General features: G+C 50.6%; 1 protein-coding gene across 4 annotated transcripts in view; it reads right to left on the reverse strand.

Annotated features, from left to right (window-relative positions):
- Crtac1 (cartilage acidic protein 1) overlaps positions 1 to 21,820 on the reverse strand; it is a 142,796-nt gene that overhangs the window by 14,906 nt on the left and 106,070 nt on the right. For all 4 annotated transcript variants that reach the window (XM_076921488.1, XM_076921497.1, XM_034496569.2 and 1 more), the window contains exons 5-9: positions 20,233 to 20,389; positions 10,981 to 11,115; positions 5,949 to 6,094; positions 3,356 to 3,492; positions 355 to 437 (exon numbers count right to left, since the gene is read on the reverse strand). In XM_076921488.1, coding sequence (XP_076777603.1) covers positions 355 to 437; positions 3,356 to 3,492; positions 5,949 to 6,094; positions 10,981 to 11,115; positions 20,233 to 20,389 — 658 coding nt within the window. The remainder of the gene's footprint in view (positions 1 to 354; positions 438 to 3,355; positions 3,493 to 5,948; positions 6,095 to 10,980; positions 11,116 to 20,232; positions 20,390 to 21,820) is intronic.

Genomic DNA, 21,820 nt, shown 5'->3' on the forward strand with positions numbered 1-21,820 from the left:
AAGAGAGCAGTCACAGACCTGCATCTCAGACTCCCAGTCAAATGCCTTTTGTCCGACACTGAGCTGGTTGCCGGGAGGGGAAGGGCCAGACCCAGGATGCCTGCCAGGGAGCAGAGGGGACACATTCCTCAGCCCTCCCATCTCTCTACACAAGGCATGACTACTGCTGCCCACAGGTCCTGCCCCTCCCCCAGCAGCCCTGAGGATGTGATGGTCTCCTTCCTCCTGTCTCTGGGCCCAGGGTTCTTCTCTATCCTCACTTGGGATGAGATTGGCTGCCTGAGTTCTTGATCCTCCCTCCCCAAGGCTGTGAACTGTGCTGAGCTGAAGAGCTGCAGCCTTCAGGTGCCTTACCTGTACCTCGGCCCTCAGGCTCCAAGGCATCACCAGGATTGAGCTCCTCGATGAGAGGGTCCCCGTGCTCCCTGCGGATAACACTGTAGAAAGGATAGAGTTGTTTCAACATGGCCGTCGTGAGCTCCCTAGACCCACTGGCCCAGTCACTGTGTTCCCTGCAGCCCCAACACCGTGCCCTGGAAGCCCGTGGAATTTCTCTCTGCTTACAGACTCTACCTTCACTATGGCAGGTCTCTTCCTGCGTTTTAATTTATGTTGGTAAACATTGATTTTTCCTTCTCTAATAGATGAATTATAGACAGCCTGGGGAGGGGCAGGTGATGGATGGAGAAGGGCAGAGGCGCAGCTACCTTCAACTGACCTTCATGTTTCTCCAAAGGATGCTGGGTTCCATAGCTCTGGATGTTACCTAGGGTTCAACCCCATGCAGGTTCTCCCTCCTCAACCCACTCCCTCTTCACCTGCTGGCTGTCCTACCACAAGCCATCTCTGATGCCTCTGCCTTTACCGCTCTCCTGGCCTTTATCACTTTCTGCCCGTGTTAACTCTGCATGGGGGCATCTTATCTCTCAGGCTGCTCTGTGAGCTCCATGCAGGTTGGGACCTCGTACAATTCATCTTTTCATCTCCCACAACATCAAACACAGAGCCTAGATCCCAGGCAAGCTCCAGGCAAGCACATGTTTGTGGGTTACTAGGGTGAATTTCAGAGGCAAATAGGAAAGGTCCTTTTGGGTGGTGAGATTCCCTCCGTGTATTTGGAATACTCAGTCCTGTCCCTGAGCACGCACTTCCGAGACTGTTCCTCTTGTCTGGCTATCTCTACATGAGGTGAGCAGTGTGTGGTCGGTGGTGGTGAAAGCTCTCCTCTCTTGTTTCTCTCACTGGTTGAATTCTGTAGCTGTAGATCCTCTGCCCTGGCTGGATGAGGAGGCTGGGGCAGGAGGAACGTGTTTTCCTCTCCCTATCATACTGTCTGCTCAAACCACAGAGGGGTCTATGTCCCAAGAGCTGGAGCCTGTGGTTACTGGATGCAGACCATTGCAGAATTTCAGGGTGATACAGACGCCCATGGTGCATCCTCCATTCACCTAGGGTATCTAGGCTGAACACATCCATGTGTACATGCAGATGGCGGACAGAGTACCTGGGAAGGGTGCTGTGCTTAAGTACACACGGGCATGTGCTCATCTGCTAGAGGTGTGACCTTTGAGCGTATTGGCACACCCTGTCCCTTTGACCATCTGTGTGCTACAGGTTCTAGTGTAGCTCAGCAGAGACAAAGGGTGATAAAGGGATCAGGAGATGATCAGACTGGCATTTCAGCTGGTTGCTCTGATGGACTACAGACTTGGGGAGGGTTAGGGCAGGCACAGAAAAATTTTACAAGATCAGAAAGTGGTATAGGGAGACTTGAGAACAGACCAGAGGTATTTAGATGCATATGTGGGAGACAGTTCACATCCTTGCTTGCATGGTCATCACAGGCTCATGTCACTGGGGCTTGGTTTGGGTGATAATACTCCCTGAAGCATTAAAGGACCATGAGGCCTTGAGTCCTCAGTGGCATGTGGCAGGAGAGACACTGAGCTCCAGGAGCTGGTCCCCTCAGTGATGGCAACAAAGTGGCACAGTATGGGGCAAGTGGGGGTTAAACTTTCAAGCTGCCAGTTGAACAGTGGTCCCAGCTGCAGTTCCTCAGCTGTGTGCTCAAGACCTAGCCATCTGCCTGGGGGACTTGGGATGCAGCTGTGTACCTAGGCAGTGGCTCTGTTGCCTGAGTAGAAGCCGACTTGCCCCAGGGTGTGACCATGTGGTGACTGAGAGTCCAGCATGGGAGACTGGGAGGCTGAAGTGGGCCAGGAAGGTGGACAGGCAGAAAGGTACCTGGGTTCTTGAGCCACAGAACTGAAGCCCTAGACAAGTTAGTGCTTGGGGCCCCAAGAAGTGACACTTTATTAGCCAGAGAAGGAAAGTAGCATCTCTGTTAACGAGCAATTGATCTTCTGCAATTAATCTAGAAGTTGTGAATAAGCTTTTTGCAAGGCACCTAATTAGTAAATCTGGTGCCTTCAGGGGGTGATTACATCCAGTCAGGATTGATGCTTGGTTAATAATTATATTTTAAAACATGCTTAGTCACAGCTTGCGCCTTTTATTAATAGTTGAGCCCCCTCGAGAGAGGGAACAGAGGCTTGGAAGGCCAAGCAGGTGACCTGACCCATTTCCTGGCTTCAACACCCTTGTTCCATCCTCCAGCTTAACACATCTTAGTGGCATCACAGACCCTGTGAGGTTTGCCTCTGCTGTGCTTCTCAAACGTCCATGTGGAAGAATGACTGTGTGCTCACTCTTCTTGCTAGGCATACCAACTCCTGGGCCTCAACCCCCAACCTGGAGATATGAGGTGGGCCCTCAGGCTCTGCACAAGCACATTGGGTGATCCCTTCAGTCCCTGGGATGCTCAGATGTTTGAGGACTCTGAGATTTCCTCTCCAATCTCTACCATTAACTGTCAACTCCAGCATTTCCCAAGAATGCTTTGATGAGCAACCCTCCTCTGAGAGACACCTCTGAAAGATGTGTCCTGTGGCCGAATCTATTTGGAACACTTCGTCTGTTCGTCTTTCAGAAAGTTGAAATATTCTGAGGTTCTACTATAGTTGCTCAGAAGTCTGTAGTAAATAAGCCAGACTCTCTTTGTTTAACCCAGGTTTACACAACAGATGACCCTGGAAGCCTTCCTGTGGCTGTTGGGGTTCTTTTTTGTGGAGGTGGCGGTTTGGGCCTGTCTGGACCATGTCCTCTCTGCTCATTCCCAGCCACAGCTGGGAGACTATTGCTTGGTCTCTGTACTCCCCTCTCTTAATCAAGGACCGCCCCTTGATTCCCTTGACTTCCTATTCTCCTCCCACTCCGCCCCGCCCCCAGCACAGCCTCCCTGACCCTTGGAATCCTGCCCTCTAATTTTCTACCCGCCATGGCCTGGGTTTGGTACCGGAAGAGGCGATTGGCCGAGGAGCTGCGGTAGGCGATGTTGTTGAAGAAGACTTCCAGTTCCTGGTCATTGTCGAAGTCCGCAGCAATGACAGTCCGGACAGGGGAGGGCGTGGAGAACTTGGGTGAAGCGATGTCCTGGAGGAGAGAGTGCTGAGGGTCAGAAGGCAGGAGGGTAGCAATGAGCAAGGGACCACACCCATCTCTTGTACATCCCCTCTGTCATGACTTGGAGTGGTAGCGCTTGGGAATCACACAAAGTTCAGACTGCCTGCAGGACAAGGAGGGCAGAGTAACCACAGCTGCCGTTCACACGGGAGCTCAGAGCTGGGTCCGGATCACACTTAACCCTCCTGCCAGCCCCCTGAGCAGCCTGGTGTCAGCATTCCACTCTACAGATGGGATAACTGAGGCTTGAAGAGGGAGAGGGATTACTAGTGACGGGCTCAGAGCCAGAGCTCCAGGTTGCAGATTCTGACCAGGCGCACTTCCTCTCAGTTTTGGAACCAGAAGCCAGGACAGTACCAGAAACCACCTGCTTTTGAATGCAGGCTCCAACTGGCTAGCTGCTTCACCTCAGGGAGGTTACTCGGCCCCTGGGGTGGATCTCACTGTGGATAGCAGCGGGCTACACTGTGAGGCCCGCATGGCAGGTGTGCATTTTAAAGTGGCTAGGAAACATCCCTGGCGATCCGATCTGTGTTGCCTCATCCCTGTCACCGGCCCCATGGAAAGCCAGATGCATCCTTTAGCTTTGTCTTCCAGTGCTTCTGTTCCCTCATTATGATTCTTGGGAGCCTTAGGGTTTTATTTGAGGCACGATTTGAAGGGATGCCATTATCATTTATACCTGCCCAGGACTTACAGGGAGACTCTGGACCTAAGACAGCCAAGCTAGGAACCCTCCCCAGAAGTTCTGGCTGTCTTGGGAGGCTCTGACACAGGGTCCTAGGTGTGGGATTTGTCTCTGAAATGGAAGAAGGCCTTTTGTTTCTGAGCAGAATACTCCCATTGTGGGTAGGTTGTCCCTTGAAGACACTCAGTGGCTGTCCAGATTCCATTGCCTAAGTGAAGAGAGCTGGGAAGGGCTGAGCTGTTCTCTGGAAGCCCCTGCCCTTGAGTCAGGTCCTGCCCTTGTGTCAGCTCCTGCCTTCTCTTTCTGTGGTGTGCTTTGGAACCATAGGAAGGAGCTTTCTTGGCCCAGCTGCAGAGATGCTTGCTCCTGGAGGCAGGGGAGGGTGACAGTCCTCATCAGCACTGTAATGAGGTTGATTAAGAGCCTGGCTGCCTGGTCAGGGTGGGCTGAGCAGGGTCTTCAGAGCCGGGAACAAGGAGACCTGAGGATCTCTAACTCATTACTGCTCCATCGATCCTGTAAAAATGGAAACTTACACAGCCCCCCTGGGGTTGCCCCTCCGCATGCCTGGGCTTTGAGATAATCTATGTAAAGCTTTTATCAGGGATCCTGGCACGTGGGTGGTGCGTGATAAACGGGACATTTGTTATTGTTATTGTGTTGTGAGCTCTGTGGAGGAGCCTCGGAAGGCTAGCATGTTCTCCAACCTCAGCACAGGACATCTGAAGCCAGATGACTCTTTAGAGTGGGGTCTGTCCTGTGCACTGTTGTCCTGGGTACTGTGAGATGTCACCAGCAGCCACTCTGGCTTTTGTCCTTTCCCAGTCAGGACAATCTAAAATGCTCCTAGACTTTGTCAGATATCCTGGGGGCAGGGAGGGCAAAATCATTTCAGAATGCCAGATAAAGAAGCGACTCACCCAGAACCCCAGGATCAATGCCCTGAGTGCAAGGCAAGCACCCTCCTTTCCAGAAGGCCTGGAGTCTCAGCAGGGAAGGGAAGACCAAGACAGATGTGGGTGGGGCCTCTTCAGTGTCTCACAGACTTTGGGAATCCTGGGGAATTCTCTGTATTCACAAAGCTTGGAATACCATAACTTCTCACTTCCTGTTTATTGTTATTATTTACCAAGTCCTAAGTATATCAAGAGTAGCCTGGCCTCTTGATATCAGCTTCATTAAATCCATACTCTGTCATCTGCTGAGAAAGTCCCAGACTCAAGCTTGGCACTGCCACCCCGCAGCCCTAGAGGAGAATACCTGTCATTACATTCTGCCGGCAGCTCCTGAGGTGGACGAAGCTATGTGTGTTTATCGTATCCTTCATTTGACCTTGCAGATAGTCTGGGAGCTTGCTGGCCTCAACTTATCTCCTGTTTCATCATTTGATCCTGGGTCTGAAGCTCAGTTGGAAGGCCCAGTTAGACACTGCAGGTGGGGTGCCCTGGGAGCCCTGAGGAACAGTGGTTACCAAAGAATGACTTTTCCTGACAGGATTCCTGCAGGCTACCTTGGAGGATTCTCTTTCTCTCTGGCCACTTGATTTCTGCCCAGAGCTCAGGCCTAAGACTTTGCCCCTAGGTCATGCTGGTGACTTAGAGCCCTGCATGTTGCCTTCCTTGAGAGCCCACTTCCAGCTCTCAAGAGCCCCAAGGCCTCCTGAGCTTATCAGGGTGCACAAGGCAGGCTCCATCTCTCATGGTCTGCCTAAACGCCATGCAGGGCTGGCTGCTCTTACCCTAAATCGGACCTTCCCGTGAGCACTCATCTGCAGATAGAGGCGGTGTGGGCCATTCCAGTTGCCGTAGACGATGTCTACTTTCCCGTCACGGTTGAAATCTGCCAGGGCCACACCTCGGCCATGCTGATGAGGGTCGTCTACACCTGGGGAGGAGAGGAAGGCGTTTCAGGGTGCTATCCCTTGCATGTTCCATAAACATTCACCTCCAGCAACAAGAGAAGGTGACCTTCATTCAGTTCCTGTTTTCCCAGGAAGATGGGGGGCGGTGCACAGCTAAATCTTAGATGTTCTCATGGGGGCAGGCAGCAGCATGGTCATCTACTCACATGCTACCTGGACTCAGCTCAGGGTGGTATGGTCCAGGAGTAGGAGAGTGTGGACATTCTTGGGGACCAAAACCTTTCCTAGCATTGTTACAAGGCCACAGGTTGATCACATCCCTCTTTGGTTAACTTTCTCAAGGGTTCACCAGTACCTTGGGTTAAGTTCAGATTTGTGCCTGGGGATCATGGGTTCTGGCTTACTGTGCTCCTTACTTACTGGGCTCTGGTCACCATAGTCCTTCCATCTTTTAAGTGAATGTAGTTCTTCCTAAATTCTGGGTTTGGTTTTTTTGTTTTTTTGTTTGTTTTTGTTTTTTGTTTTTTTGTTTTTTCGAGACAGGGTTTCTCTGTATAGTCCTGGCTGTCCTGGAACTCACGCTGTAGACCAGGCTGGCCTCGAACTCAGAAATCCGCCTGCCTCTGCCTCCCAAGTGCTGGGATTAAAGGCATGTGCCACCACCGCCTGGCTCTTCCTACATTCTGGACCTTTGGTCTAGCTGCTATCTCCTCTCAGGATGCCTTCATGGCCTCTGGAAACTGAACCCCTTAAAGAAGCCTTTTATGACTTGTGCATGCAAAGTAACCCTTAAGACAAACTAGGTTCAACAAAACAAACAGGACTTTTTTTTTTTTTTTTTTTTTTTTTTTGTGACAGGGTTTCTCTGTGTAGCTCTGGCTGTCCTATAGACCAGGCTGGCCCTGAACTCGCAGAGATTCACCTGCTTCTGCCTCTGCCTCCTAAATGCTGGGATTAAAGACATGTGCTACCACTGCCTGGCAACATGTTTTCTTGAATATGTGGACTCCAGGTTTAAATTCACACACACACACACACACACACACACACACACACACACACACACGCTCACACACGCATAAAGACATGTATACATAGACACAAAACTTGACATGGAAGCTGAAAGAGGGTTGGCTATGAAGGAAGAGACCTAAAGACTAAGAAAAGGCAAGTGGATACCTGTGACAGAAAAGCAGAGAGAGGAACTGTTTGAAAAGGGAAGTGAGGGAACAGCAGGAAGAAGGGTGATGGGAGGCAGGGAGGAGGTAATGAAGACCAAAGCATGATACATGTATGAAGACGTAACAATAAAACTCATTATTTTCTATGATAACTAAATGCATTAATAAAAAGAAAAAAAATGAAGTCCAGATCTCCTAAAGCAGTCACTCCCCACCTGCCTCCCTCATCGTTCCAATCTTTCCCTTCCTAGTACTAGTCACAGACTGTGCTCTTTGGGGGGGTGTGTGTCTCTTTGCTTGGGGTCCTGTCTATCTGCCTCACTCTCAGGGTCAGCCACGTCCCTGTGGTTCCTGTGTGCCGCAGGTCTACCTCTGTGCCTGTGGCTGCATGGCAGCATTCAGTAAGTGCTTGCTGAATGAATGAAGAGACATAAATAACTTGACAGCAGGCAAACTGGGGATGCTGGTGACAGCTGAGGAAATACAGCAACCATGACGGAGAACCCACAATGGGCCTGGGAGAAAAGGAAGTGCCCTGCCCCCCATGTTCACCATCCACTGAGGAGCCCATCCTGGGGAAGAATGCAGTGGGCACAGTCCTGATATCTCCTCCGGCCCCCGGATTCCCTCTTCCTGAGTGTAGAGGCAGATCTCTCTGCTCCTGGCCTAGGCTCAGAGCTAAGCAAAGATGACACTTTTAGAGGACAAACAGCTGCAGGTTGCCCTTGGATACAAGGTAGTAGACCAACAGAATCGAGGTGAGATGGAACAGGACAGCTGAGACACGCTGATCCTGAGGACAAAGCCTGGAGAAGGCAGGTATGGGGGCTCTGAGAACCTTGGAGGTGTTCTCATGAAGAAGAGAGGCCTGGGGCTGAGCACTGACAGGAGACAAGGTAGGGACTCAGTTCAGGAGGATGGCACTGCAGGGACTGGGAGAAGCCTCAGATTCCTGGGGCTGGCATTCCATTAATTCTCTGCAAGCTCGCTTGCCTAAGCGTCAGGTCGGTGGCCTTCTGAGCTGGCCCATCTCTCTCCTATCTGTGAGGCACCTTGACAAGGAGCTGGTTCCTTTTCGCGGGACTAAGCAGTGCCAGGCTGCGTTTCCCAGCGGCATCTGTTTGGGTGATGAATGCCCCCTTGACATGTCTTGTTAAACCCCTGCAATCACTCCGACTTTCAATTACGGGCCTCGCACCTTGCATCTCCTCCTGCCTGATACCTTTTCCCACTCCAACGTGTTCGCTCACCTCTGCTTCCATCTCCTTAACACCTTATCAAATCCTCCCGGTTCTCTGTGCTACCTCCTCCCCGTCAGCCTGCGATTTTCTCAGCAGCAAACAGTATACTGCTGGGGCATAGCCTGGGTGGGGGATGGGCATGAAGGACAGGCCAGATGACCACACTCCAGACTCTGCCAGGGGAGGAGAGACACGGGGCCAAGGATGACAGGCAACCAGCTGGGGTAGGCAGTGCTTCAGCTGGGGTGGGAGGTTGGGACAGCCACATGTGGAGACTCCCCGAACAGGAAGCTGAAGGGGAGATACTCTTATTTCTGAGAGAAGGTATGGGCTCACACTTGGGGCTTAGATGCTGCTGTCTGACGAGCTGGTGGGGTCATATCCTCAGTCAGCTCTTGCTCAGGCTCCAAGGAGGAGGTGCATTGAAGCCTTCATTCATTCTCGGTATGGGAGGAAATGGGGGATGAGGAAGGGGCTGAAGGGCACACACCGCATCCACAACAGATAAAGTGTTCATTCTGCCATCACCTGGGTACCAAGAGCGGACAGTATAAGATCCCAGTCCTTGTAGAGCACACAGTCTGGTCACGTGGGCAATGTAGAAACCTGAATGAGAGGCGCATGCCAGGGGCAGAGGAAACACAAGAGGAGAAGGAAGGGATGTCTGCCAGATGCCACAGAGGAGGTCAGAACATGCTTCTCAGAGGTGACATTGAGCACAATGTTAACTGGCAAGTGGAAGTTCTACAGGCAGAGAAGAGGGAGGACAATCCACAGAAAAGGGAATGGTACATGCAAAGATCCTGAGGCTGATGGGAGATAATCACCAAGGCAGAGATAGGAGCAGAGCAGGAAGCCATGATGAAGGTTTGGGTTGCACTTTATCCTGCTTCAGTATGGCTGTTCATGTAGACATTTATTTCTAAAATGAGGGGAAGTCTCAGCCTTCCTCAGGTCAGGTCTAACACTAGCCAGACACTTAGCAAAGCTTCATGACGTGATTGGTGAATTAGCTGGGCATTATGTTGCATGCCTTCAATCCAAGCACTCAGGAGGCAGAGGCAGGCAGATCTCTGTAGGTTCCAGGCCAGCCTAGTCTACAGAGCAAGTTTCAGAACAGTCATTGCTTCACAGAGAAACCTTGTATCAAAAACCAAAACCAAACCAAACCAAACCAACCAACCAACCAACCAACCAACCAACCAACCAACCAACCGGAGAGCTAAACTAATTTAACAATGAATGTTCTACTTTGAGGTCCACACTATGAAAAGGAATCCATGCCAGACACTGCCCATATGACCAGAAATCAGAGGCTGGACAGCCCAGATACCTAGGATAGGAAAATAATCAAGAACATGATTCCTAGTGATATTCTACTATACTCATGGATTGTTGCCTAGTCCAGTCATCATCAGGGAGTCTTATTCTAGTAGCTGGTGGGAGCATATGCAGAGACAGATGCAGAGAGCCAAACACTAGGCAGAGAGAGGGGGGTGAGGGAGGGAATCAAAACTGGAGATCTTCACCAGATCCCTTCTCTAGGTGCTCAGGGAACCCTTGAAAGAGGGGGAGGAAGGACTGTAGGAACCAGAGGGGTCAAGGACACCAGGAGAACATGGCCCACAGAATCAACTAAGCAGGGCTCATAGGGGCTCACAGAGCCTGCATGGGCTGCACTAGGTCTTCTGCAAATACATTATAGTTATTACCTTGGTGGGTTTGTGAGATTCCTAACAATGGGAGTTAGGGTGTCTCTGACTCTTTTGCCTGCCTTTGGGACCATTTTCGTCTGACTGGGCTGCTTCTCCCAGCCTTGATAACCAGTGTTTGTGCTTAGTCTTATTGTAACTTGTCATGCTATGCATGTTAGGTTGATGTCCCTGGGAGCCCCACTCTTTTCTGAAGGGAAACAGAGAAGGGGTGGATTTGGGAGAGAAGGGAGTTGGTGGTAGGAACTAGGAAGAATGGAGGGAGAGGAACTGCAGGTGGGATGTGTTGTATGAGAGAGAAAAAAAAAAAAAAAGAAACAGTTACTGGATTAAACTGGATGTTTATGATAATTGAGGGAGATGTATCAGAGTGGTAAAGGTGCCTGCTGCCTGTTGATCTGAGTTCCAGCCCCAAGAACCACACAATAGAGGGGGAGAACTGACGTTTGCAAGTTGTCCTCAGACCTCCACTTGAGTGCTGTAGCATGCACACACCCACATGTACACATAGTAAGTTCAATGCAATAACAAAGGACAAGATAACTGGGGAGAGGCCAAGCTGAGGAGGCAGAGCGTCAAAGGAGAATTTGTGCTAGTGAAGAAAAGCAGACCCCGAGGTTCATAGGCCAATGCCAGCTGTGGGCACAGGGCATGCCTAGGACAGGAGCCTCCCTGCCCCATCAGCAAACACCCCTGTGGCTTGAGGATAGCAGAGAAATCCAGTCTCCTGGGCCCAGGGACCTCAAGGGCACAGGGAAGGGTCACATCTACTCACCGACACTAGCTGCAGCATCCACGAAGGTGCCATTGCCTTGGTTGTGGAAGAGGAAGTTGGGCCCATTCTCATTGTCACAGAAGATATCTGAGGCACTGTTGCTGAGAATGGGGCCCACGCTGACGCCCCGGCCCGCTAGGAGAAGAGGTGCATTCACAGTGAGTGCCTGGTGCCCAGGCCAGCCCCACCTGGAGGACTGGGCTGCACAGGCACCAGATAAGTTAAAAACTGAGCTACACCTCAGCTTGCAGTCTCCATAACTCTGACCCCATTGAGGCCAGAGAGGAGCTGGAGGGGACCATGTTGTGCCAAAGGCTTCATTCCATGCCCCAGGAACACAGAACGTGGTCATCATGCCGACCAGATGAATCCCTAAAACCAGCTCTATCCCTGGAGGCACAGGCAGTTCACAGGACTCTCAACAGTACCTCACTTCCCCCTCAAGTCCCAAACACACCTGTCAGAAGCTATGCATGTGTTTTTGGTTAAGAATTTGTGGAAGTCAGCTTTACCTGCAGGCTCTGACAAGCTGTGGGATCCAGGCCCAATGATTATTTAGCTTTGACTGACGTACTAAGCAGTTTTGTCCATTGACAGTGAACTGGCTGAACGGATTTTGGTGTAGCCATATGGTGGATGATTCTGCAGCTACTAAAAGGACTATGTAGATCCATATGTATTGATTTGGAGGGAAGCCCATGATGTTTTAAAAAAAGAAAAGGAAAGGAAAGGCAACTTGGCAAGTAACAATTCTATGTGATCTTACATTTATTAAAAAAAAAAAAAAACGGTGGGAAAACTCTTAGTATTCAAGAATATGCATGTGTGTATAAGCCAGTTTGAATTAGGAAAAAGCAAAGAAGTTTACATTGACTAGCTGGACCAAGAAGGACTAGGGAAAAGGAAAGAGATGGTAATTGGTCTTTTCTTGAATGTTTCCTGTTGTTTGGCTTGCAGCAACAAGTCTTGCTTTTGTAGTTTAAGAAGGCAAAATCCAATAGAGTATTTACATTAAAAAAAACCCAACAACAACACAAATCAAGCCAACGCTATGTTAGGCTTTGAGGACTAACATCAATTTTGAGTTCCTGATATGCAGAAGTCCAACCTTAGTGCCCCATGAACAAAGCCTCTGAAAGTACCGGGCTTCAAATGCAGCATCTGCTTCCCAGACCTCATCTGCTTCCTTGGAAAAACCATCCCCATTTAGGAAGCCTCAGTAGCCATGGCCCCTGGATGCTGGGTAACTGTTAAAATAGTCCACAAGCAGCTGATGCAGATTCTCCCAAGCTGCTGGAATATAGACATTTTGTTCCCTGTTGAGCGTCCGTTTCTTCTGCTAAATGGGTGGCTTTTCTGACTCGCCCTTTCTGTTCTAGTCCTTATAAAAATCAAATGAGAAACGATGATGGCTTACAAGCATCCAACAAGAGGGAGCAGAAAAATGAATCCCTAATCACAGTTGGAGGGAATATAAATTAGTACAACCACAAAGCAGTGTGGTGTACGCTCAGAAAAATAAAAATAAAACTACCATATAACATAGCAATTTTGCTGCTGGGCATATATACTCCAAAGGAAATGAAGGCAGTAGGTTCGAGAGTTCTGCACTCCTGTGTCCACTATAGCAAAAGTCGTGAGTGCCAATATGAAACCACCCTCCATGTTCATCAGAAGACTGAATAAAGAAAATGTGGTATTTTTCCGCAGTGAGATGTTATCCAGCCTGGAAGACAACATGCCAAGCAGAGATGAGACAGATATACCAGGAATCCCTAAGGTGCAGAGTCCAAGCTACAGAAGCAGGGAAGAGAGTGGAGTTATCAGGGTCTGGTGGGGGGGTGAATAGAAAGGGAACAGTTAAACAGGGGGGCTAAGTCAGAGAGACGCTTATACAGTGTGGTGACTCCGGCTAAGAAGCACTTGCTGTTCTTGCTGCTTATGATGGTGGGTTGTGAGTGACCTCCCTGCAAATGGAGAATAATGCATGTTTGTTCAAGACAGCTACTCTACAGGGCACATACTTTCAGAACATCATTTTGTGTATGATAAATATGGAGTTTTCAGAAGACAATTTTTAAAAAGTAAGGTGAGGGACATGGAATTTCTGTGAAGCCTACAGCCTTGCTGTACAGCCTGGCCTGTGGACCTGCTGCTGGGCTTCTCAGAGACTCAAAGACTCAGGCCCTGCTGAGTCCTGCATCCTGACAAGACCACTGTGTGTTTTGTATGCCCCCTAAGGGCTGAGGTACATTGTTCTAAGAACTAACTACTATAACAAGAGGAAAACTGGGGGTGGGGTTTTTAAGTAAATGAGAACTCCAGCAGAGTCATGTGGTAATGGCTAGGCCGTTGCCACCCACCTGTGGATCAAGTAAAGTGACTGAGTTTATCTGAGAAAAGGGTTCTTGGATGTCCATGGTCCTTCACCCTGAGACATGCTCCATGACAAAGTATGGGGCTTTGTTCCCGACGTGAGGGAGCTGGGGCAGGGGCTCCATAATGACTTTACCACTTTCAGTATTCTTGCTGGACTTCTTGCCAATGCCTTCTAGGCATTTTCTCTCATGGATTCTTTCTTCCCAGGTACTCAGTTTATCTTAGAGGAGAATCCAGTCTCATGAGAACGAGCAACAAACTCCCCATTACTTCTAAGGATCTCCCTTCCAGGAGAAATCATATAACTAAGGTGAAGCCCAGTGGAAAGGATGCTGACACATGACCTGGGCATCGTCTCTGCCTGTTAAAAAGAGGTACTAGTAGCAGCTGTCCCTGCTCTGGTCACTGCCAGACTCCAGCCCAGGGGAAGGCTTCCAGGAGATTCCAGGTGGGACTCAGGACCAGCTACCATGCAACTCAGTCCTCCCCTTTCTGTGGCATCCTCCAGTTGCCTCTGCCTTTGGCGCCCAAGCTGTGACACCTTCCCTTCATTTTCTACAAAGCAGGTTATTTCCCTTTTGGACAAATTTCTAAATCTTTCTAATTAACTAATTGGGTTGGGTTGAAGCCTTGCACCATTTGTAACCTGTAATTACTAGAAAATTGCCATGGTAACCACACTACTAATTAGCAGCAATTTATTGCCATAGCAACCGGACCATAACAGAGATGTTACCCACAACTCCTTCTTGGCAAGTTGGCCACGCAGTTGGGGGAGCAGGTGAGTGCACAGTCAGGGAGCCAGCCTTTTGGGGCTCATTTCCAGAAGCCTTAGGATATGGTCCAAACTGGGGTCTAAGGCAAAGCGGCCAGGTTCTGTGCCCCTTGCTGATGCCACAAGGTTAACTCTCAAAACCAACAGCAACATCCCGTCATAAACGGTATCCTTTCCCGCCTCCTCTGCCAGTAAGATGGAAGTGGCAGCATCTCTTCTCTCAGGACCCATCTCTGCTTTTCTCCCTGCTTTGTGACATCCACCCTCCCCTCCTCTCCCTAGGCTAAGGGCTATCCAGACGGTGGTTGTCAGGGACATCTTTGTTTAGTCTTGGAGAATGACATCCTAAGGAAGTTGACTCCACCCTTTTCAATGAATTCTTTACTGTCTGGAGCCAGCACCTTCTCTCACAGACGCAAGGCTCCCCAGCTGAGCCTGCAGGGTGTACTGGTGGAAGGGCAGACCTCAGGACTGGCAATTGGCACGACTAAGTTTGAGTTGTGTGACCTTGGGCATATCACATAACCTTTTTAGGCTTCTGTTTTCTCATCTATGAAGTAAATTGGTAATAATAATAGCTCCTTCCCAGGGGTGTCATAAATATTAAGTGGGATGGATTTTGGAAGGTGCCTTGGAAAATGTCAGGTGCCACACAGTCATTAACTGGGACTATTTACCACCTGCTGAGTGAATAATATCACTTTATTTTTGCCCAGCTCTTCTGGCTTCCAAGGCCCCTTTGTTATGCTGTTGGGCTTTGAATGTTTATCTCTCTCCCCAGCCTTCCCAAGGACATATGTCCATTCCGACAAGTCTGTCTGAGAGGTTGGGGTTCCAGGGGAGAATGACCCTCTTCTGTCCCCACTTCCTCTGGCCACCTGTCAGGCTTCCCTGTTTGTTCATTGGACCCAGTCCCTGTGAGGAACCCTTGGCTAGTCTCAGTACCTGCATCTCTAGACCTCTGGACCCCGATGCTTTGACAGTGGTCTCGAGTGTGGTTCTGGTGCAAGGGGCCCATCTACCAGCTCTCAGGGATTGGACGGGGAGGGAACGGAGAGCTTATGGGTGGAGCACACACTTTCAACTGCTCCAACTGTGGGTTGCTGACCCAGGGATGAAGCGGCAGATTGAGATCCAGGTTCCTAGGAAAGGGCTCTGGGTTTTGTGCAGGGCCATTGCCTCTCTCTGGCTTCAGGAGCTTGGGAAGGTGTCCTCTGGGTATCAGTTCTCTGCACTATAAAACTCAGGGTCTGGGGTGGTAAGAAGGCCCCTAAAATTTTGCTTTTCAACCAGTTGAAACAGTCGGAACATGTTGAAGGCGGTTTCCTGCCCCACATCCTGCTCGTCCTCATCAAAGGGGTATGGACCACGAAAGTCTCCTGTGGGGATGCTGTAGAAAACAGGGCTCTTGTGGACACCAAGGTCCACTGGCTGCCAAGAGCATCCAAGGTGTTATAAAAGAGTTGGTCTAAGATGCTGGAAAATGCACAAAGTGGAGGGATATGATCGGAGAAGGGGCAACGGGTAGGATGGTAATGGGGTCTCCCTCTCGAAATTTGTTTCCTGCACAATTCCAAATTGAGGTGGTGCTGGGTGAGCCTGCTGGTGCCGGGCAAGGCTGGACTGTGAGACAAGCACACTCCCACTCAGCAGGCCTCTCCAACCCCTTCTCCTAGACGGTCTCCAATCTGCCACCAGAGGCTGTAGGAAGAAGGGCCTTTCCTGCTGTGTCCACCCTGCATCAAGGAGTCAAGCAGAAGCTGTGTGAGGCCAGAGCGGGCAAACGACTGGAAGAAAGAGTCTGGTGGCTCTGCTCTGTGTGCTGGGCATGGGCGCAGACATCTCACATTAAGTGTCCTGACACCCCGAGGTGTGTCTCGACACCACTGCCTTCTTAGCCGAGAAATAACAAATTGCATATGTTTATCACATGCAACATGGTTCTGGAGAATGCATATGCTATGAAATGGCTGAAGCAAGCTAATTAACATATGCACGATCTCGCATATTTATTATTTAAATTTCGGGAACACTTGGAATCTATCTTCTTGGCATGGCGCAAGAATACAATAGATTGTTATTTATGGTGGTCACTGTAGTGTACAGTAGAACTGAACGCACTTGTCCAGTGCAAGGAAAGTGTTGTTTGTTTCAGCAAATAATTCTTCAACGTTCTCTGGTTCCCCATTTTCCAGTTGGGGAAACTGAGGCTTACATGGGAGCAGTCACAGTTGGTAGGTGTTAGGGTCTCAGCTCAAATCTGCATGCTGTCCCCTCAGCTTGCTTCTCTTAACACTTTGGCTTAGGTCCCCTCTCAACATGGAAGAGACCATACTGTCACCTTGGGGTATAGTCACTAGTGTCATTTCTTTAGTCTCTTGAGAACGCTGGGGGAGATGCTTGTAAAAAGTTAAAGTGTTAGTCTATCAAACATCTATTCACTTCAGAACCAGAACAGACCCCTGTGACAATCATCCAGTGCACCTGACACCTCCAGAAAATGGTTCTTGTGTATCTTGAACTTTAGGACCCCCTCTGGGGACCTTCCTGGGGTTTCTGGACCTGGCTGAGGTATCTGTCTCTCTAGTCTCATCCGGTCCTAGCTGCTAGCACTGGCTGCGATACTGCTGGATAGCTCACCCACCTGGGAACTTGGGAGGCTCCTCAGCCCCCACCCGGCAGGCACCAGTCATTGCTACTGATGGGAATCTGCCAGAAGGGCTCAGCTGGGCTTTGGGCCTCTCTGTCTCTTCCAATAATGACTTCCTATAAATCAGATCTGCCCTCCGCTTTGTTCCACACTGATCCCAGCCAACAGCAGAACTCTCCACCCAACATCATAAATCCACCTCCATTTTCTTTCCAAATTTCCTTAAAGGCTTCTTTAATCACCACCCTGCAGCCTGGGCAGATGCTCCCTCAAAGGGTTAGGCCTGAATGTAGAGGTCCTGGGGCAAGGGTAGAGCCTGGGGGAGGCCATGCGCAGAAGAAAGGGTGACAGAAAGCTGGACTCCATTTGGGGAGGGGATAAAGATGGCTACATGGTGTTCAGGCAGGAAGACACAGACTTCATGCCTCTGTGACAGGTGGGCTGGCTCTCTCAGCTCCATCCCCGATGCCCCAGGAGATGCCCAGCAGAGAACCCTGGTGCCACTCTGTCAGAGCCACAGGGCCAGGCCATGGACTAGGTATCCCCCAGGTTATTTCATTCTCCAAAACACTGGGAAGGTAGAATTAGTGTTGGGAGAGGTCATTGTCTTCTATGGCTGTCCAGACAAGCTGGCACGGTACAGGCAGGCTCTGCAAATGGCAGCCTGCTCCTTTTAGCCACTCTACTAGTTGGCTGGGTCAGGGTGCCTGGCGAGATACCACAGGACTACTGCTCTCTCTCCTATGCCAAGCCCTCTGCGGGGCGGAGCCCACTTTCAGGGTTCCCACACATCTCAGCTCCCAGTATTTCCTGGCTCCATGAGGTCTCTGATAGTTGAAGAGGTCTTGGAGTGTTCAGGGAGCCACAGCAAGGGACAGCAGGCTCTCTACTGCCACTGTGGGTACTAGCAGCTCAGGTTCAGATGCCCTCCAGGGGCTCAGTCCCCTGAGAGAAGGCATCTCAGCCACTAGATGGCACTGTGACCCAGCAGAGTGACAGTGGATGGCAGAATCAATAGTGTCTGGAGAGATTTCCCCTCCCCCCTCCTGCACAACTAATAACTTGTGCGTGGTTTGCGTGCCATTGCCCCCGGCCCCCACCACTGCAGCCTGCTGTCCTGAGCACCCCAGGCCAGACAGCTGCTTTGGCCTGACAACCTGGGCACACAGTTCAGGGCCTGTCTGCCAATGCATATCCAGAGGGTGAGGGGCCTTCCCTTTACCAGCTGGGAGCTTGCTCCAGTTAGAGGTCATCAGAAAGGTCAGCTGGTTATGGCTGGTTTAAGCATCAGGAGATAAGGCCCCAAGTGCTGGCTTTCTACAAGTCTCCTAAGTGACCTTGTGCGAGTCCTTTCTGCTCTTTGGACCTAGTTTGATCCCCTGGCAAATGAGAGGTCCTCCCACCCAGTCCTCATAGCTGCCCTGGAAAAATGGGAGCGGTGTGGCTTGGCTTCAGAAGCCTCAGTTCCCCCAAAGCACATCTGGCCACTGCTTGCTTCTCTCCAGCCTGCTTAGGCCTTGCTCATCCCTCCTGGCTCCCCAGACCCCTTGCACTGTTCTGGCGACGAGTGCTGGCCACCTGCCCAGAGTCTTAGCCATTGGGCTGGGCTCAGCATAGTGGCCCTTACATTTGGGGTTCATTCCTAGGGCCCAAGGGAACACTCAGGGGCCATTTTCTAGCCAGATGTCCATGTGTCATTAACCGAGTGACAAGTGGGGGTTGCAGGATAATGTTGAGGGGCTGGGGAAGGCAGGCAGACAGAACAGTAACTTGGTGGGCCAAATTGGTTCTTGCCAGCCAAATAGCTTCTGGAAGTCTGCAAAACTGCTCTTATGTGTCCTCTGGGCATGCCAGCTGCCCCGGCTTCCTCCATCCCTTCACAGAAGCTGGTGCCCCCCCCTTGGGTTGCCCTATCCTTCCAGCACGGCCTGCACAGTTGGCTGGGGCTCCCATCGAATCTCTGCTCCTCAGCTGTCTTTGCTTGCACCCCCTCCCTCCTAGGTTCTGTGCCAGCCCAGCCAGCGTGAACAATGCCCCCTTCATGCTCCAGCCTCCTGAATTCTTCCATTCTGTGTGTAATGCACTCTCCCCGTCCTTGCCTCCCTTCCATCTCATCATTTTCAAGTGTTTCATCCCCCAGCCCATACCCCCTCCCTCTCCTGCAAGATCAAGGCACTTAATTGCCAAGCCAGCCCAGTACCACAGAACTGGGAGCTTACTCAGAAAAATTGACTGTACCAATCTGGGCTGAAGCGTCTCATGTTTATTCTTCTTCCCAGGGAAACATGGTTTATTACCGACACTCAGCCTCTCCGAAGCACGTTTATGCCCAGGGCTCTCAGGCACATTGATGGGGCTTGAGCCATGCAAACTATTTTATTGTCTAGTCATTTGTCCCCACAAACTTTGTCAGATAGGCCAGCATCAATCTCTGTTTTTCATGGAGGTGGCAGTCGGCTAGGTAAGGTCACCGTTAACTCCTAGCAGGCCGGGACAACCTTTTCAGCATGGAACTTGGAGATTTGCTACCAGCCAAGCATCTGCAGGAAGGGAGATGTCTACCTGATCCCCTCTGCCACTTTCCAGCTCCAAGCCTTGAGTGCAGGCTGGCTGACGCTTTGGTGGTGTCCGTGGTGTAACTTGGAGCAGATGTATGGAGAAGGCTAGCTAACGGGAGAATTTCTACACCTCAACTGCAAGGCGGGTGTGAACGAGACCAAGTTGCTATGCACAGGCCTGGCTTCCTGATTTTTGGCACTTATAACAGGAACTGGATGGCTCTGCCATCAACAGCCTATTGGCAGATTATCAGAGTTTAGTCAGCAGCCCTGCTGGAATTAGAAAAACAGCCCTTCCCTAGAAAGAGCTCCTGTCAGAGGCTCTCTCTGACAATAGGTCCCCCATCCAGAAAGTCGAGGGGGGAGCACACCTTCCATAAAAAGTGCTGGAGAGGGTTTGGAACAAGAACACAATTCTTTGAGCTCAGTTATCCGAGACAGGACCCAGCCGGAGCTTAGGGACTTAGCGCTCAATTCCTGGCCGCTTATGTGTAAGTAAATAATTTCATCTGCTGTTGGGCAATAGGCAAAGCTTTAAATCTCAGCTCCTGTGATCTGTCAGATTTCTCCAACGCAATCTGCTCACTCATCACTGGGGTTACAGCAGGGGAGGGGGGGCAAGAGGTTCCTGGGACAGGATGACATGGCACTCTTTTCCTTTCAGTTTTTGCCGTTGTACCGTGTCCCCACCCCGCCAGGCTCACACTTGCCAGGGATCTCACCTCCCCTTGGAGGGGCAGCATACATGGTGGGAAGGGAAGATGCCTTCCTCCCTGCTCAGGGATTATAAACTGTTTCTGTCCTTCTGCTGATGAGTTAGACACAGCTCTTCAGGGCCCCAAACCCCAGCTCCAGCCCGTCTACTAACAGTCTCCATAAACTCTGCATACCTGTGTACTTGCTGACCCCAGCCTCAGCAGCCACGTCCCTGAGTGCCAGGATCCCCCTGGACAGGTCACTAGCCTCAGGGTCCATTTCGATGAGGGCATCAGGCCCCACATCACCATAGGCATAGTTCGCTATGTAGATAGAGTATCGTCCGGAGCCCTGAGGAAGAAGGGGAGGAGGAGGGTGAGAAGCCTCATGTTAGTCCTAGCTTTCCCAGAAGTTGTCCCCACCCCAGGGATCATAGCTTTATCAGTGGGTTGAAGCCTGTGCAGCTACAACCCTGAGAAGTGTTCATCACAAAGGCTGCATGCGAATGATGCCCCCCTCCAGAGCCAGACAACAAAGCAGCCTCGCTTGTTCTATCCTGTTCCAGAAGAACACATCTCTCCCTCTCCCCCACAACCACCTTTTTATAGACAATTTTCTAATGTGCCTCCCTCCAGCTGAGCTCGCTCCAGCTGCCAGCCAGGGTAGCTGCTCAATAAATATTTGCTGATTGATTGATCTACCAGTTCCCATTATTCTCCGTCTCTCTCGCTCCCATTCAAGCCCACTCCAGCCAAGATGACAAGCAAATTCCTGAGTCTGCTCCCTCTCCTCCTCTCGGGAAAGGCACGGATTCTCGGGGTCTCCCATCCACCTTCCACTCCCATCTTCCCATATTATCAAGAGGAGATATTTCACTGTTTTGGCCTTTATAATACTGTCTCCATTTTTTTTTTCTTCGAATCTCAGACAAGCCCTGGGCATTGGCTTTTCCTTCAGTAGCCATTCTCGAAAGTCCAAACCCCATGATAAGAAGCCTGTATGCCTGTTATTATAATGGTGTTATTTCTCCAGTGGATGATGATTCCTTCTTCCCAAGAGATACACCCAGTTTCTAAATCTGCTTCCAGCTTCTCCATTATCTTCTCATCTCTTCTGTCCAGAAGGCATTTCTCCAGCTCTCACGATCTACAGGGAGTTTTCCATAAATTCTGAGCCCACAGACTCTGTCCTTGGGTGGCTAAGAGTCTAGTGTGGAAGGACAGCCAGAATGGAAAGAGAATGAGCTGAGGTGACAAGGTGATGTTGTCATCCTCGTTGACCTCTGCTTCACTCTTGTCCTGCTGCATCTCGATCAGGATGGTCAGGGTCCTCACTCTACACCTTCTTAGGACCATCTTCTCTAGGGCTGGGGGAGCTGATCCAGAGACTCTCAAGTGTGAGTGACTTGGCGGCTGAGGACAGGGAAAGATGCTTAGAGTTTCCAAGGGAAACGGAGGTATCAAAACCACCCAAGTGTATGGAAGATGCAAGGCAAAGGGTTTCCTGGTTGGCAGCCTGGAGGCAGGCACCTCACTATGCCAACTTTAGGAAAGGTTTTCTAAGAGGGGTCCAAGCCAGTGAAGTGGAGGGGAAGAACCGCCAGAGTCCAGGCAGAGACAGGGAATGTTGGGTGCATAGAAGGCATGGTTCGGTGTCACCAGAAGGTAAAGCACAAGGCAGGAGGTGTTAGGAGACGAAGTTGGAGACTGGGAGGCCGTTGCCTGAAGGCCTCACTGCCTCTTTGGGTTATTGAATCTCAACCCTGGTATCTGGGAATCAATG

This window comes from Arvicanthis niloticus, chromosome 1 (assembly GCF_011762505.2).
Source record: "Arvicanthis niloticus isolate mArvNil1 chromosome 1, mArvNil1.pat.X, whole genome shotgun sequence".
In the NCBI taxonomy this organism is placed as follows: domain Eukaryota; kingdom Metazoa; phylum Chordata; class Mammalia; order Rodentia; family Muridae; genus Arvicanthis; species Arvicanthis niloticus.